At 40.0% G+C, this 17120-nt stretch overlaps 2 protein-coding genes across 5 annotated transcripts in view; one reads left to right on the top strand and one right to left on the bottom strand.

Moving 5' to 3' along the window:
* The window catches only part of zfyve1 (zinc finger, FYVE domain containing 1), a 100532-nt gene extending 91751 nt beyond the window's left edge, over positions 1–8781 (top strand). Inside the window, exons 10-11 of the mRNA XM_060828701.1 lie at positions 3866–3976; positions 6675–8781. Of these exons, the coding sequence (XP_060684684.1) occupies positions 3866–3976; positions 6675–6907 (344 nt within the window). The 3' untranslated portion in view covers positions 6908–8781. The remainder of the gene's footprint in view (positions 1–3865; positions 3977–6674) is intronic.
* A 5011-nt stretch (positions 8782–13792) lies between these two features.
* wdr21 (WD repeat domain 21) overlaps positions 13793–17120 on the bottom strand; it is an 86148-nt gene continuing 82820 nt past the window's right edge. For all 4 annotated transcript variants that reach the window (XM_060828698.1, XM_060828697.1, XM_060828699.1 and 1 more), the window contains one exon: positions 13793–14261. In XM_060828698.1, the coding sequence (XP_060684681.1) occupies positions 14059–14261 (203 nt within the window). In that variant the 3' untranslated portion in view covers positions 13793–14058. The remainder of the gene's footprint in view (positions 14262–17120) is intronic.

Raw genomic sequence — 17120 nt, 5'->3', positions numbered from 1 at the left:
GTAGTTAAATAGGTTTAGAAAACAAAGTTGATAGTGAATTGGGATAATAGGTAAGATGGTGGTGATGTAGTGACAGACTACATTGGAGATATTTGATGACTCAAGTATTTATTTCACTGAGGGAAACAAACTTTCAGAATGGTTGAATATGAAAATCAAGACAGGTATAAAGCAAAGATATGTTCAATACTGTGAATGTTTTATGTAGTTAGAACTAAGAGTTTTAGAAACCAGGAAAGAATAGCTGAAAAATACAGAACAATTTGGAATATGTGAGTAAATAGTAAGAAATACAAATAGCTAGTGGGCGGCACGGTGGCACAGTGGTTAGCACTGCTGCCTCACAGCGCCTGTAGACCCGGGTTCAATTCCCGACTCAGGCGACTGACTGTGTGGAGTTTGCACGTTCTCCCCGTGTCTGCGTGGGTTTACTCCGGGTGCTCCGGTTTCCTCCCACAGTCCAAAGATGTGCGGGTCAGGTGAATTGGCCAAGCTAAATTGCCCGTAGTGTTAGGTAAGGGGTAAATGTAGGGGTATGGGTGGGTTGCGCTTCGGCGGGTCGGTGTGGACTTGTTGGGCCGAAGGGCCTGTTTCCACACTGTAAGTCTAATCTAATCTAATCTAAAATCTGCAAGTGTAAAAAGAAAGAGTAGACAAAATGAGCAGTTTACCTTTTAGAGACTGCAGACATCAAAGCCAAGGCTTTGAACGAGTATTTTAAATCTGTTTTCACAGTAAATATCACACAATGCATCCGGGGATGAAAATTTAGAGCAATTGCTATCATTTTGAGGGAAAAAAATTACCAGGAAACCTAATGGGGCTAAAATCTGACAAGTCGTCTGCATCAGATAACCTGTATCCTTGAGACTTCAGAAGTGACAACAGAGATAGAGAATGCATTGGGTTGAGTTTAGAAGAGGCAATCTTGCTGAATAATTTCAAATTCTGAGGAGCCTAGATGGTTTAGATGCTGAGAGAATGTTCCCCCTCTTGAGATTAGGTAGCACAGCTTTTAAGTTATGGGAGTCTCCCATTTATGTAGATGAGGATGTTTCTTTTTGCCAAGGGTAGTTATTCTGTGGAATTCTCTTCCTCAGTGAGCAGTGATTGCTGTGTTCTGTAGACTGGTTAACAAGGTTAGATCATATGGAATACTGGGAGAGTGGATAAAGGGTGGTAATGGCTTTTCAGTTTGGAGGCCTGTGATCAGTGGTTTGCCACAAGAATTGGTGCCGGGACCACTGCTTTTTGCCATTTATATAAAATGATAAGGATGTGAACATGGGAGGTATATTTAGTGAGTGGATTGTGGATAAAGGTGCCTAAGCACAGAATCACCATTAGTTGCGATGCAGTGGTGGATGTGACAGATGCTCAGTTAAGGTTTCAGTTTCCATTGTTGTCTCATAAGTTTTTAGCTGGAGGCCTTTTCATGTTCAGACGGCAGAAATTAAACTGATAATTTTAATTTCTTTGGTCAAGATTGGTAGTAAGCTTTGTTCTTTGTTTGGTGTCCTTGTGAATGCTCACTTCTTTTAATGTAACTCCATGAATTGCAAGAGTCAGTGGACAGAACAAAATTTACTTTAAAAAATCTCTCATTTGCAACTGTGAGTTAGTTTGTACATTTTTTAAATCTTCCAATGTTCCTTCCAGTGATCCTTTATTTTCAATTTTATTCTGAATGCTCTAAAGATGCAAACATCGTGTTTCACCTCTGATTTGGTTTTTAGGCTCCAGTTTATGAAATATCAAAAGACTATGATATTCGTAATTACATGTTTTGTTAATGCAATTTTGCTGTAACACAATTGATGATATTGGTTGTAATGTGATTACATCGCCAACACTTTAAGCGCTGTTTCTAAAGCGTGATTTTTCTATGAAACAAGGTTGCACAAGAACGCAACCATTGCATTATAGAAGAACTACCTGTACACCAAGTTGTTGGAGCGGGTTCTGAGGGTCAAGATTTACATGTATTTGGAAAGGCTTGGACTGATTAGGGATAATCAATATGGCTTTGTGCGTGGGAAGTTTGATTCACCAATCTGAATGAGTTTTCTGAGGAATTGATGAAGATGATTGAAGGCAGAGCAATAGATGTGATCTGTGTGAACTTCAGTTAGGTTTTTGATAAAGTTCCATGTGGTAGTCTGGTTAACAAGGTTAGATCGTATGGAATACAGGGAGAGCTAGTTATTTGGATACATATCTAGCTTCACGGTAGGAGATAAAGGGTGGCAATGGCTTTTCAGTTTGGAGGCTTGTGACCAGCGGTGTGCCACAAAGATTGGTGCTGAGACCACTGCTTTTTGCCATTTGTATAAGATGGTAAGGATGTGAACATAGGAGGTATGTTTAATGAGTTTTCAGAAGACACCCAAACTTAGCAGACAGCGAAGAAGGTTACTTCTGAGCATAATGGGAACTTTGATCTGATGGGCCGAGGAGTGGCAGGTGGAGTTTAATCCAGAGAAACGTGAGGTGCTACATTTTGGAAAGGTAAATCAGGGCAGGAGGTATACCATTAATGGTAAGGACCTGGGAAGTGCTGTTGAAGAAAGAGACCTTGGACTCTCAGTACCTTGAAAGTGTAGACAGGATAGTGAAGAAGACATTTGGTATGTTTGCCTTTATTGAGGGCTTGGTGGCACATTCTTTAGAACATAGAAAAATACAGCGCAGTACAGGCCCTTCGGCCCTCGATGTTGTGCCGATCCAAGCCCACCTAACCTACACTAGCCCACTTTCCTCCATATGCCTATCCAATGCCCATTTAAATGCCCATGAAGAGGGAGAGTCCACCACTGTTACTGGCAGGGCATTCCATGAACTCTCAACTCTGAGTAAAGAATTTACCCCTAACATCAGTCCTATACCTACCACCCCTTAATTTAAAGCTGTGCCCCCTCGTAATAGCTGACTCCATATGTGGAAAAAGGTTCTCACAGTCAACCCTATCTAAACTCCTAATCATCTTGTACATCTCTATCAAGTCACCCCTAAACCCCTAGGATGTGGAGATGCCAATGTTGGACTGGGGTGGACAGAGTTAAAAACATTGCATGGTTTTTAACTTTGTCTTTATTGGTCAGTCTACTGAGTATCGGAGTTTGAAGCATCGGTCAGGCCACCTTTGGAATACTGTGTTCAGTTCAGGTCTACTTATAATAGAAAAATTGTTGTGAAAATTGAAAGCGTTCAGAAAAGATTTGCAAGGATGTTGCCAGGGTTGGAGGATTTGAGCTGTAAGGAGAGGTTGAACAGGCTGTGGCTGTTTTCCCTGGAGTGTCGGAGGCTGAGGGGTGACCTTAGAGATTTATAAAATCATGAGGGGCGTGGATAGAATAATTAGAAAAGGGTTTTTCCCTGGGGTGGGTGAATTCAAAACTAGACAATATAGGTTTAGGGTGAGAGGGGAAAGATTTAAGAGACCTACGGGGCAACGTTTTCATGCAGAGGGTGGTACATGTATGGAATGAGCTGCCAGAGGAAATGGTGGAGGCTAGTACAATTGCAACATTGAAGAGGCATTTGGATGGGTCTATGAATAGGGAGGGTTTGGAGGGATATGGGCCAAATTCTGGCAAATGGAACTCTTATTAATTTAGGATATCTGGACAGCAAAGATTTGTTTCCATGCTGTACATCTCTATGGCTCGATAACTCTCAACCTATTTGGAAATCACTATTTAATCGCTAATTTCACCTTTGTGCATTATTGCTCACTTTTTTTTCTCCATACCTCACCTTGTGGTGAAGTTTACATTGTATATCACAATTAAAAGGAATAGTTTGTTACTGTTTATATATGTAATATTGTTTTGATGTAGTTTTGATTTTTTTAATACTATTGAAGATGTTGAAGATGAAGATGGTGATGAAAGTGGTACAATTATTGCACGGAAAGTTGGTGAAGCTGTGCAGAACACCTTTGGCGCAGTGGCCACAGCCATCGATTTTCCATTAGGTAAGTGATTTATGAAATAAGGCAAGTATTTCAAGGGCAAACTTTGCTTTCTCCTGTTCTCATGTAGATTTTATAATGGGTAACATTATGTTACTGTTTTGATCATTTCCATTGATAGCCTGGACATCATGTGGTTTTATGTGCTGGTATAAAAATAAGTTTAAAAAATTGTACAGTTTGAAGGCTTACAAAATTTTTTTAAATATATTCCACCTGCCCCCAACCTAAAGAATGTGCCACCAAGCCCTCAAAAAAAACTGTCATCTGAGCATGATCCACAATGATTGATTGGAAATGTTCATGTTGAGATGAAAATGAAACTTAGATCTTAATCAATGATGAGAATGTCTGGCCACCCTCTGTGTTTACCTAATCCAGATCTATCACTAGACCTGATTATGAACCCAGCTAGAGTACTGTTCCCCACCCCTTCAAATCTGCAGGTGAACAAAAATACTGCTGCCCATACCTTGAGCAAAGATATCATCTGTCCTTGCACACTGGTTTCCTGTCCTGAACACCAAGATCCATTTATATATCAATGCTATTTGAGGTCCTGCAGTTAAATGTGTACTTTTTCTTGACAGTTGATCCCCTAAAGTGCAGCACCTCGCACTTACCCAGATTAAACTCAGTTTGCCATTTCTCCTCCTGTGTCTGCAACTGATCTATATCCTGTTTTATCCTTTGACAACCTTCTACACTATCAACAGCTCCACCAATCTTTTATATCGTCTGCAAACCTACTAATTCATTCATCTACATTTTCATTCAAGTCATTTATGTGTGTGTATGGATATATCACAAATAGCAGAGGTCACCAGTATGGATTTCTGCGGAACCCCAATAGTCAGACGTCCAGCCTGAAAAACAACCTTCCACCACTACCCTCTGCCGTCTATGGGCAAGCAAATGTTGAATCCACGTGGCCAAGTCACCATTGATCCCATGCAGCATCATCTTCTGGATGAGCCTACCATGAGGGACCTTGTCAAAAGCCTTACTAAAATCCATATAGACAACATTCACTGCTATTCACAACATTTCTGGATCACCTTTGTCACCATCGTGAAAAATTTAATTAAGTTAGTATGACATGACCTGCCCTGCACAAAGTCATGCTGACTATCCCTAATTCGGCCATGCTCTTCCAAATGTATGTAAATCATATCCATGAGAATTCTCTCCAAAGCTTCCTAACCATCGATGTGAGACTCACTGGTCTACAGTTTTCTAGATTATCCCTAATTCTCTTCTTGAGTAGAGGAACAACATAAGCTACTCGCCAGTCCTCCAGTGGCTAATAAGGATACAAAGATCTTGAAGAAGCCAGCAATCTGTTCTATTGCCCCTCTCAATAACCTGGGGAAGATACCATCGGGCTCTGGGGGCTTATCCACCTTTTATGCTCTTCAAGAGACCCAACACAAGTTTTTTTCTTGACCTCAAAATGCCCTAGCTCCACACAAATCGCATTATCCTGCATATCCTACTCTTAGGTGAATACTGGCGCAATGTACTCATATAGGATCTCACCCGCATTCTCTGCCTCCAAGCACAATTTCACTCCTTTATCCTTGAGTGGTCCTAGTTATCATCATCATCATATTATATGTCGAGAATGCCTTGGGATTCTCTGTAACCTGAAGGTCATTTCATGGCCCCTTCTTGGTCTCCTAATTCCCTGCTGGAGTACTTTCCTGCCTTCTTTATATTCCTCCTGGACCCTGTCCAATTTTAGCTTCCTAAACCTTACAAATGCCTAAACCTTACAAAAGAAAAAAAGTACGTGGAAAACTAATGCCAATAAAGATCAATAAATCCTTTGGACCTGATAATTTCATCCTCTGATATCAAAGAAAGTAGCTACAGAAATGATGGATACATGTGCAGTAATTTTCTATGAATCCCGAGCTTCTGTAAAAGTCCCAGAGGATTGGAAAACTGCCAATGTAACATCTTTATTTAAAAAGTGAAGGAGGCAGAAAAGTGGCAATTGTAGGCAAGTTTGTTGCATCCCAGTTACTGGGAAAATGTAGGATATTAAATGTAATAGCAGACCATTTAGAAATGCATAACATGGTCAAGCAGAGTCAGCTTGGCCTCATGAAGGGGGGAATCATGCCTGAAAAATGTATAGAATACTTTGAGGAGGTAGTAAGCAAGAAAGATAAAGGGAAGCAGTGGATGTATGTATGTATTCTCAGAAGGTTTCTTGATAAGGTACAACACATTTGGCTACTTAATAAGAGCCCATAGTTATTGGGGGTAGTATATCAGCAGGGATTGAGAATTGGCAACCTAATAGAAGACAGAGTTGGGGTGGGGGAGGGGGTTGCTTTTTCTAGGATGGCAACCTGTAATTAATGGGGTGCTACAAGGATCAATGCACATTTAAGACAGAGGTGAGGTATTTTTCTGAGTGCGGTGAACCTTGGAATTCTTTCTTCACAGAAGGCTGTCAAGCTTGTGTCATTAAGTCAAGGCTGAGACATACAGATTTTTATTCAGTAAGGGTTATGGGAGAGAGGTCCAGCAAATGGAGTTGAGGATTTTCACATCTGCCATGATTTCATTGAATGACAGAGCAGACCTGATGGGCTGAGTGGCCCACAATTGTAGGAGTGCATTGCATGTAATGAATTTCTTTTGTTCGTTTTAATTTAAATTGACAACTCATCGATGATGTCTTTGCTAGGTCTTGTGAAAGATGCAGCCAGACCATCCTACTGGGTGCCTGACCACGAGATCATTAATTGTAGCTATTGTCGGAAAGAGTTTACTGCAAAGATGTCCAAGCATCACTGCCGAGCCTGTGGGCAGGGCTTTTGCAATGAATGCTCTCAGGATCGGCGGACAGTCACTTCGCGTGGATGGGACCATCCTGTGCGAGTCTGTATAAACTGTAATAAAAAGCCAGGTGACCTTTGATGGGCACACTTAGAAAAGACAATGCTGTTATAATATCAAATTTTAACCCATTTATTCATTTCTTAATTATTACATATGCATGACACTTCAAAAATGGAATAGAATTGTTAAAATAGTTCTTAACCCTGCAATTTCATTAACTCCTCAAGAGGTATATTTTTTAAAGGTTCTGGCTAATAACCAGACTTCAGTAGAAAGTTGGTCATATCACTGTAGAGAATTGTTTTCTTATTCAACTGTGTTCAGATATTCCTTAGTAACACTCCTCAGAACTGACCTTTCTATAAATCCTGTGTTTGTATGGAGTGAGTTGGCAAGTGTGCTTATTACAAGAGCTACACATTACAAGAAGTGACATCTGCTTGTTTGGATGATACCTGCAGTTTTATTACATCCGTACATAGAGCAGCACCCCGTAGCTTTTTCAGTAATAGTATTGTTAAGGCAGTCACAAGTGGCCCCACAGTGCTGCCAGTCCCCAGTGTATCGATATAAGTCCACAGTGATGCAGATTTCTCCCCTTTTTTTTGATATAGTTTTAAAAATGTACTGAAGAGCAAGTTCCTGATAATTTGACACATTTTTGAAAAGTTTATTTATTTAAAAACATCGCAAGTTTAGAGATTTGTAGCTCAGGTTGAGGTTCTGGATGTAAGTTTGCTCGCTGAGCTGGAAGGTTCGTTTTCAGACATTTCATTAGGTAACATCATCAATGAGCCTCTAGTGAAGCACTGGTGTTATGTCCCGCTTTCTATTTGTGTTTAGGTTTCTTTGGGTTGGTGATGTCATTTCCTGTTCTTTTTCTCTGAAGGTGTTAGGTGGGGTCCAAGTCAGTGTTTGTTGAGAGTTTCGGTTGGAATGCCATTCTTCTAGGAATTCTCGCGTGTGTCTTGTATCATCCTAGGATGGATGTGTTGTCCCAGTCAAAGTGGTAACCTTCCTCGTCTGTATGTAAGGATACTAGTGAAAGAGAGTCATGTCTTTTTGTGGCTAGTTGATGTTCATGTATCCTGATGGCTAGTTTTCTGCCTGTTTGTCCAATGTAGTGTTTGTTGCAGTTCTTGCAAAGTATTTTGTAAATAACATTCATTTTGCAAGTTGTCTGTACAGGGTCTTTCAGGTTCATTAGCTGCTGTTTTGTGTGTTGCTGTTTTGTGTGGGCTACCATGATGCCATATTCACAAAAGAGGAGGAAAACAACAACAAATTGCCATTTCTAGATGTCACAGTAGAGCCAACAGCTAATGGGGAACTTCAAACCAGTGTCTACAGGAAATGAACACACAAGACCAAATACTGAACTACAGAAACCATCATCCCCACACCCACAAACGAAGCTGCACTGAAATATTATTTCAACAAGCCACCACCCACTGCAGCACAGAGGAACTATGCAGAGCAGAGGAAAATCACCTCTACAGTGTATTCAAAAAGAATGGGTACTCAATGAACACAGTCTGCCAATTTCTCAGCAACAAACCCCAACAAACAGACAAAATGTGTCCAGAAACCCTCGCCACTCTCCCCTACATCAAAGAAATCTCGGAAATGACTGCCAGTCTCCTCAGACTCTTGCATCATCGTAGGCATCATTGCCACAAACCTACCAACACACTAAAACAGCAGCTAATGAACTTGAAAGACCCTAAACAGACAACAGCAAAACACATGTTATTTACAAAATACTTTGCAAGAACTGTGGCAAACAGACAGAAAACTAGCCAAACAGAGGCACCATGAGAATTCCTAAAAGCGTGGCATTCCAACTGGAACTCTTATCAACAACCCACCAATGTGGACCCCATCTACCATCCCCTTGGGGGATGACATCACCGACACAGGAAATTACATCAACCCAAGGATACCAAAGCACTAATAGAAAGCAGGACATAACACCAGCACTTCACTGGAGGCTCATTGACTATGTTACCTAGTATGGTGACAAAACGTCTGAAGATGAAACATCTGAAAATGAATCTTCCAGCTCATCAAGCAAACTTACATCCATTTAAACATATCACTTTTTTTGTTAATGCCACATTGGTATCCAGAACACTTGATAAACAGTACAGGTTTCCCCTGCTATCCAAAAGTAGAGCGTTCTTATGAAATCTTTCGGATGCTGAAATCCTGTAAAGCGAAGAACTAATTATCGTTATTTAGGAAAAATTATTTTCAGAAAAGCAAAAGTCCTCTTCGGATTTCTTTCGGTTAGCGAAAATAGGTTCTAATGTAAATCTTTCTTAAAAGTGAAGTGCGTAAAGTGAACTTTCGAAAAGTGGGGGCTACCTGTATCAACATGTTCATGGAAAATATTGTAAATTTCTGATTTGTGAATGATTTATGTAAATAAATTGGTGGATGTCCTTTACATTGTGTCCCCTGCTTTGCAAATCATTTCTGTTGTTTATAGATATTTTTATGTCAACTTGTTCAGACTCATCATGACATTGCTTCCCTCACCGCCTCCCCACACCCAATGGCGCAGTTGAGACTGAAAGCAGGTCTCTTGGCCCAGAGATAGGGGTACTATCATTGCACTACTAGAATCCTTTTCAGTAGTTTATTTATTGCGAGATTTCACATGACTTATGTCATAGAGATCTAGAGCATTGGTAAAGGTCCTTTAGCCATTGCATTCGTGTTGGTCAAAATCAATATTTTAATCCAAAAACTATTAATCAAATTTCCAGCACTTGTATGCCTTATTGTAATATTGTAAATGAACATTTAATTTGTTTATGAATGTTATGAGGATTTCTGCCTCCACCACTCTTGCAAGCAGTGAGTTGCAGATTCTGATTACCATCTGAATTTTTTAAAAAAGGTTTTACCCTCACATCTCCTCTAAATCTTATTGCCCTTACCTTGAGTCTATGCCCCTGATCCTACATCAAGGGAAAAAGATATTTTCCTGTCCATCCTCTCTGTCCTTCTCATAGTTTTATATATCTTAATCATGTCCTGAGGAAGTGATGGATGCAGATGCAAATACAACATTTAAACGACATTTGGATCGATACATGAACAAAAAAGATTGAGGGGTATGAGCCAGGAGCAAGCAGATGCGACTAGTTTAGTTTATGATTATATTTGGCATAGACTAGTTGGACCGAAGAGTCATACAGCACAGAAACAGACCCTATGTCCTCTCAATTTTGTCTGCTCCAAGGAAAGCAATTGCCAGTCTGTCCAGTCTCTCTTAAGGTAAATCTCCTCTGCACCCTCCCTAGTGCGATCGCTTCCTTCCTGTAATATGAATTCCACAGCTGCACACAATATGCGAGCTGAGGCCTAACCAACATTTTGTACACTTCCAGCATAATCCCGCTCTCTCTCAAACTCCCTTTCTTGCCTAATAAAGACAAATATACCATGTGGAGAAAGTGAGGACTGAGGTTGCTGGAGATCAGAGTCAAAAAGTGCAGTGCTGGAAAAGCACAGCAGGTCAGGCAGCATCTGAGAAGCAAGAGGAACGATGTTTTGGACGAAAGCCCTTCTTCAGGAATGGTGGCAAACAGGCTGTCCTGTTCCTTGTACTTTTTGACACGAGAATTATCCCTGGAATGAAAGGCTTAGCGTATGCGGAGCATTTGAAGTCTGTGTCTATTCTCAATGCAGCTTAGAAGGATGAGGGAGGGAATGTAATTGAAACTTACAAAATACTCAATGGCTTGACAGAGTGGATGTTGGGAAGATGTTTCTATTGGCAGGAGAGACTAGGATCTGAGAGTAAAGGGAAGACCCTTGAGAATTTCGATGAGGAGAAACATTTTCAACCAAAGTCTGTGAAATACGTTTTCACAGAAGACTGTGGAGGCCAGGTGATTGGTATTTTTATGACAGATTGTACAGGGGGAAAGCAGGAGAATGGGGTTGATAACCTCATCAACCTCCTGATTGAATGGAGGATGGATGTGATGAGCTGAATGGCCTAATTTCTGCTATGTTTTTTAATGGTCTTGTGTTTAATTAGTAATGACCAAATAATGAATGGGAATGGGCAGGAAAGTTGAGTTGAGGCCAAGGTGAGATCAGTCATGATTGTACTGAATGGCAGAGTAGGTTTGAGGTGTTGAATTGCCTACTTCTTGCTCCTAGTTCTTGTCTGGCATGTTTTGCACTAAAACCAACGTCCAGTTGCAGGTGATCATTATTTAGGTAACTTTATTTACACCTCCCAACAGAGGCCTATATGAAGAAATCCTCTGATTTTGAATGGACTATACCCATTCCAGTAAATATCCAGCAAACAAACAACGCTGGTCTGGTCAGAGTTCACTTTCCAAGTTTGGTAGGTCTCTGCTTCAGAGATATTCAGGTGCATACCATTTCTAAACGTTGCCACTTGTGTCTGCAATCACCTCTCTGTAATGGCAAGTAGGTCAAACTTTGTATCTACCTGTGCTATTTACTAATTTAGTCTTTTAAAAATGAAGTTTTTAAACAACCCATTTTCAACTTTCTCCCTGGCATATGTGACGAAGCTGTCACTTTAAGAGGTTATTTTATCCTCGTTTTATTTTGGAGAGGTAGTAAGGTAGAGGTACAGAGCTGTCTCTAAGAAAGTAAGCTATTTGCGAGGCCTTGGGTTTTTTTAAAAACTTGAACAATGGAAACAACCGGGTGTGGCCAGTTCTCAGAGACCAGGCATTCTAGTTTCTTCTAGTTCTTAGGTTTAGTTTTAAGCAGAAGCCATTGGGATCTCAAAAGAGTTAGAAGCTTCAATGAATGGGGCACTCTGAATTTTCTCTTGATGTTTTCTCCTGAATTGGAGAATTGCATGTGAGAATCTGTGCCTGAATTTGCCTTTTAGCCAGGAGTGTGTTTATGGGATGTTATTATATTGGAGTAGTTAACTAAGAATAGGAATTGTATCGCTTTAGTTATCCAATAGTTACATTATTCCAATTTCCTTTTATTTTGTTTGTATTCTAACAATAGAGTTCAAAATTGTTTTGCTTAAAGTTGAGCAGTTTGACTGTTGCATTGCATCAGGAACCCTTTAAAATAAGAAAATTCTTAAAACATTTTGAGGGGTTCTGGTCTGGTCCATAATAAACTGGGGGGCTCTTGTCAGGATCGAAATCCATAATTCCAAGTTGGGTTTAGGATTCTTGGGTCTGAGGCAGCGAATGTAGGTGTTAGTGTCTTGTTTCAGGTGTTGAATTTGGTTGGTTTAAACAGGGTGTGCTTGTGTAATATGGCTTTTTCAGTCACTAAGAACTTTCTGGGGATGGAGGAAGTAACTGAGGGAATTTTGCAAAAAGTGAGTAAAGCAAAGGTTTCTCAATTGGCAAACAAGTTGAAATTGGGGTTGTCGGTGTTTGCAAAGCATGGGGAGATAATTGCAGTAACAGCTCGACATTTAAAATTTCCGGAAAGGCTATTAGAATCTCTGGATATTGCTAAAATTCAATTGCAAATGAAGCAGCTTGAACATGAAAAAGAAAATTAATTAGTTTGAACTACAATTAAAGGCAGAGGAAAAGAGAGAAAATGAGAATTTGATAGAAGTTGGCAGTTAGAGAGGAAAGTTGACTTAAAAGGGCATTAAAAATTGATCAAAAATATCTCACATTTAGAGAGATTATTATTTTGGAGGAGTTAAAAAATTCACTTCCTGAAGTGTGAGAATTCAGGTCAAATAGCAGAGTTAAAACAGCAGGATTAGCAGCTGAAATGGCTAGTGATTATGAGTTGGCTCATAAATCAAAGTTTGGCTTTCAACATCAATTTCAATCTGAAATTGGAGAAAAAAATCCTCAAATGCTAAGGCAAAAGGAGATTTCATAGGCTATAGATCATAGAAGATAATATAGATCATTTACCCGAGGGTAAACCTTCCCTTTGAGGGGGAAAAGACCTAATAAAGCTCAGGTGTTTTCGCTGCAAGAAAAGTCACATGAAGTCACAGGTGGTTTAGAAAAAGTACTGGGAAGATGGATGTGGGAACCCCATGATTTAGATTAGATTAATTACCTGCAGTGTGGAAACAGGCCCTTCGGCCCAACAAGTCCACACCAACCTACCCAGACTCATTTCCTGGAGGAAGAGTTGACCATTCTGGTGGGTCCTATGGAGTGGCAGTTTGCTTTGGCAGCGTGGTGAGTTTAGCTTGAGATTCCAACAAGGAGAAAGTGAGGACTGCACACACTGGAGATCAGAGTCGACAAATGTGGTGGAGGAAAAGCACAGCATTTGAGGTAGCAGGAGAAATGATTCAGGCTTAGGCCCTTCATCAGGAATGGTGGGCTGATGAAGAGCTTATGCCCGAAACGTCGATTCTCTTGCTCCACTAATGCTGCCTGACCTACTTTGCTTTTCCAGCGTCACACTCTCAACTTGAGATTCTGACAGCCGCGATTGACAATGAGGTGGGTTCAGCCCAGAATTCCTCAAGGTGGCTTCCGTGGAGTCTTGTGGCCTAGGATTCTAATGGCCCAGTGTGGTGGTCTGCTCCAGTGGAAAAGAGATGGGTCCTTGAAGCAGATTCTTCCAGCCTGGAATTGAAATGGCCTGGTTCCTGTCTTTTTCTTAACTTGAGAACCCATGAGCTGTGAATGAAAAAAATTTAGACAAGGTCCACCTTTAATTAAATGTTATTTCTGTTGTTAATATAAGGTGCTGACACATGGCAACTTCAACACCTATTGTATTTGTTTTTGTAAATCGCCAGTCTATTCTCAGACAACTCAGAATTTCAGACAGACAGTACTTTGCTTTTATACAATAAAATATTCCCACCAATTTAGTTAAGCAGAAACTATAGACAGTTTGCACAAATTTACAGCACATGTGATGCTGAAAGACTTGTGTTGTCCAACATGTTTGGATTAGTCTGGTCAAATGTGCATAATCTGCTGCTATATTAACACACCTCAATCTAACAAAAGAAAAGTTTATTCATTTAAATTTTATGTAACCAGCACAATACAATATTCCATTAAGTACACAAACTTAAAGGACCAGCTGTTCAGCCTCTTCTGCTCTTCACACACGTATTTTAAAAACATCACTGCTGGAGGAGATTAGAAAAATATAATGGCTTGAAACCTTTCTTCTTCACTTAACAAATCTCATTATTGTTGGCTGTGCCTCAGAGCTGGTGCCATGTGAACTATATTTTTGATTTTCTCTCACTGTTACAGTCAGTGATTGGAGCTGTATGAGAAGTGATATAGATCATGATAGACTGCCATCAGAAGTCCAGGTACACCATTTCTTCCTCCCAACTGTGAAGAGAAAACTATACTGGGAATGGAGTCCTTGGAAATAGAGTGAGGAGATGGAATTGTTCGAAGGAGGGTACCATCATGTAGACTCCAGATTCGAGTGTAGCAATCTTGTCCAACTGAAACATTAATAGAAATAATGAAATAAATCACTATCAGATGTTAAATTATTTCTGGCTACTTGAGTAATGATAAATTGAGAGCAGTAAAATTTCTAATTAACTTTACCAGAATATTTCGTTAGTTCCTACTTTTACATCAAATCAGGTTGTGATCCTGTTGATGTTTAAAGTTGAGGGTGGGAAAATCTGGCAAGATGAGATGCAATGTCTTTTGAAATTATAAAACGAAAATGCCGCAACTATTCAGCAGCTCTGACAGCTTCTACAGAGAGAAGCTGTTTACCTTTTAGATCAGTGACACTGGGAAATGAAAACTCACTGACCTGAAACATTAACTATATTTCTCTTCCCACAGATGCTGCAAAACCTGCTGAGTATTTCCAACATTTTCTGTTTTTATCTGAGATTTCATGTTCTACGTCTTTTGGTTCTGGGTGATATGTATTGTTCAAAATATTTCATTTGTAGAAATAATGAAGTGGAAGTGGGAAGCAGCTTAAATGATGTTCTTGCCTGATGCTGTGATTCTGATCCCAGCAGATGTTACTCAGGACAGGTCAGATCCCAGCCAGCAACCTAGCTTGATAGAACATGTCTTTTTTTGTTTTAGTTTTAGCATTGTGGTCTCTCACTGAAATATATGTACAAAACGCTGCAGCTTTTGCTTTAACAATAAATTGGATGTCTATTACAAAATGAACTTAGATTAAATAGAATAACACAAACCCAAAAATCTCAATGATACAGTAAAGATATTAATTCCAGCAGTCCCAAAACACTCCTTTTTAAATTGAAAAGAACAGAACTGCTTTTGTACCTCCTTTTATGCTTGCGCTCAGCAAACAGTGCCATATTTGGAGAATAGTGTCCTATGTACTTGATCCTTACCTAGAATGAGAGATTAGCTTGGCCTGCAACAGACAACCTATTGAGTCTACATTGGCTCTCGGTAGATCAGTCAGTTTGATTCCCCTTTCCATCTCCATGGCCCTGAAAGTCTAATTTCCCACAAATGCCCAAAGCAATCTTCTTTTGAAATAAGTGATCGTCTCCTCTCCTGCCACTCTTATAGCAAATTTTAGGTCTTTCCTATTTGCTGCCTAAATACAGGGTTGTTCCTCACACCTCTCCCTTACCATCTGCCAAAACCTTAAGCACGTTTCCCAACAAACCTTGTACCACCAGCAAACATCTGGAAAAAGATTCTCTCGTTGGCTTATCTAAACAGGCCATAATCTGAATTTAAATCTCATGTTGTGTGGCAACAGAAATGGATACAGTATTCTACTTGCGATATAAGCAAAACTTTAAAGTTCATAGCTTTCCTGCCTATCACTCAATCGGCCATTTCCTTCTGCTGTTACTAGTCACATTATCCACACTTTTTCCTGTCACCCCACTGCATTCTTAATCAAGCTAATCATCTGCCTTCAATTTCATGAGTTTCAACTTGAGCTAACCACCTCTATTAAGACAGCTTTCTCAAATACTTTCTGAATGTCTGCATATATAACATCATCATTCCCCTGTCCATCTCTTCAAAGAATTCAATCTAGTTTACCAGGCCTAACAAACTCTTCACAAATCTTTGCTGTCTCTCTGACTAAATGATTTTTTTTAAATGGGTCCACATCTTAATGAAGCATTCAAGTAATGTTTTCCAACAACTAATGAAAGACTTAAATGGTCATTAAATCACTGGTTTCCTTCTGTGACCTTTGGAGGATTGTAGATTGTTAATGCTCAATGTTTTCACCAGCTTTGTTTAAAAATCATGGTCCTGACACTCTTATAAGTGTTGTTGATTTCTTAATTGCCATTATTGTGTTTAAATTAAAGTTGCTAAGACCCTGTCTCTGATTCAATATTAGTTTCCATATGGTGACATAAATAATTAGATTAGATTAGATTACTCAGTGTGGAAACAGGCCCTTGGCCCAACAAGTCCACATTGACCCGCCGAAGCGCAACCCACCCATACCCCTACACTTACCCCTCACCTAACACTACGGGCAATTTAGCATAGCCAATTCACCTGACCCGCACATCTTTGGACTGTGGGAGGAAACCGGAGCACCCGGACAAACCCACGCAGACAGGGGGAGAACGTGCAAACAGTCAGTTGCCAGAGGCGGAAATTGAACCCGGGTCTCTGGCGCTGTGAGGCAGCAGTGCTAACCACTGTGCCACTGTGCCGCCCACAATGTTGAATAATGCATTTGCATTTACCAAGTTACTGTTATCAAGGTTTAAGAAAGCTTTTCTCCAAATGCAAAATTATTTTCTTGCTAATTTTAACTTCCCTTACACATTTACTTTCATACTATCTTTTCATCATAAAATAGCTCTTACTATCACCCTTTTCTGTCCTTTGTACCTTTGCCGTTCACCAGAATATGATTTTTTTTTACATTTTGAATATTAAATTATTTTGTGTTTTATGAATGACTACACCAGGATGACAAGCTCATGCCTTTTGCAGGTATTGTTGTGATCCCAGACCATGAAAACAAATTAGCATGGGCTCCCCAAACTAAAGATATCTTAAACAGCTTTGTAGGATGGCTTCCTCTCTGATAACCCCACAAATGTTTGCTTGCAAAAGATTTATTTTCAGTGAGTTCTGAGCAGTTGAAGACTTCTCCCCAGCTCTGACTGGTGTGAGAGTATGCACGAAAGAGTGTGAGTGAGCGCAAGAGACAGTGAGTAAAGAGAGAATATATGAGAGAATGCATGCGATATAGAAATGTGAACGTGCGTGTGTGAGAGAGAAAAAGAAAATGAGAGACAGTGCGAGATTTAGAAGGGGTGAAAGAAACCAAGAGTGTGTATGGTGTCTCTGAGAGAGTGAGAGTG

Source organism: Hemiscyllium ocellatum, chromosome 8 (assembly GCF_020745735.1).
Source record: "Hemiscyllium ocellatum isolate sHemOce1 chromosome 8, sHemOce1.pat.X.cur, whole genome shotgun sequence".
NCBI lineage: Eukaryota > Metazoa > Chordata > Chondrichthyes > Orectolobiformes > Hemiscylliidae > Hemiscyllium > Hemiscyllium ocellatum.
Note: the sequence above shows the minus strand (reverse complement) of the source record. Positions and strands in the feature narration are given on the sequence as shown.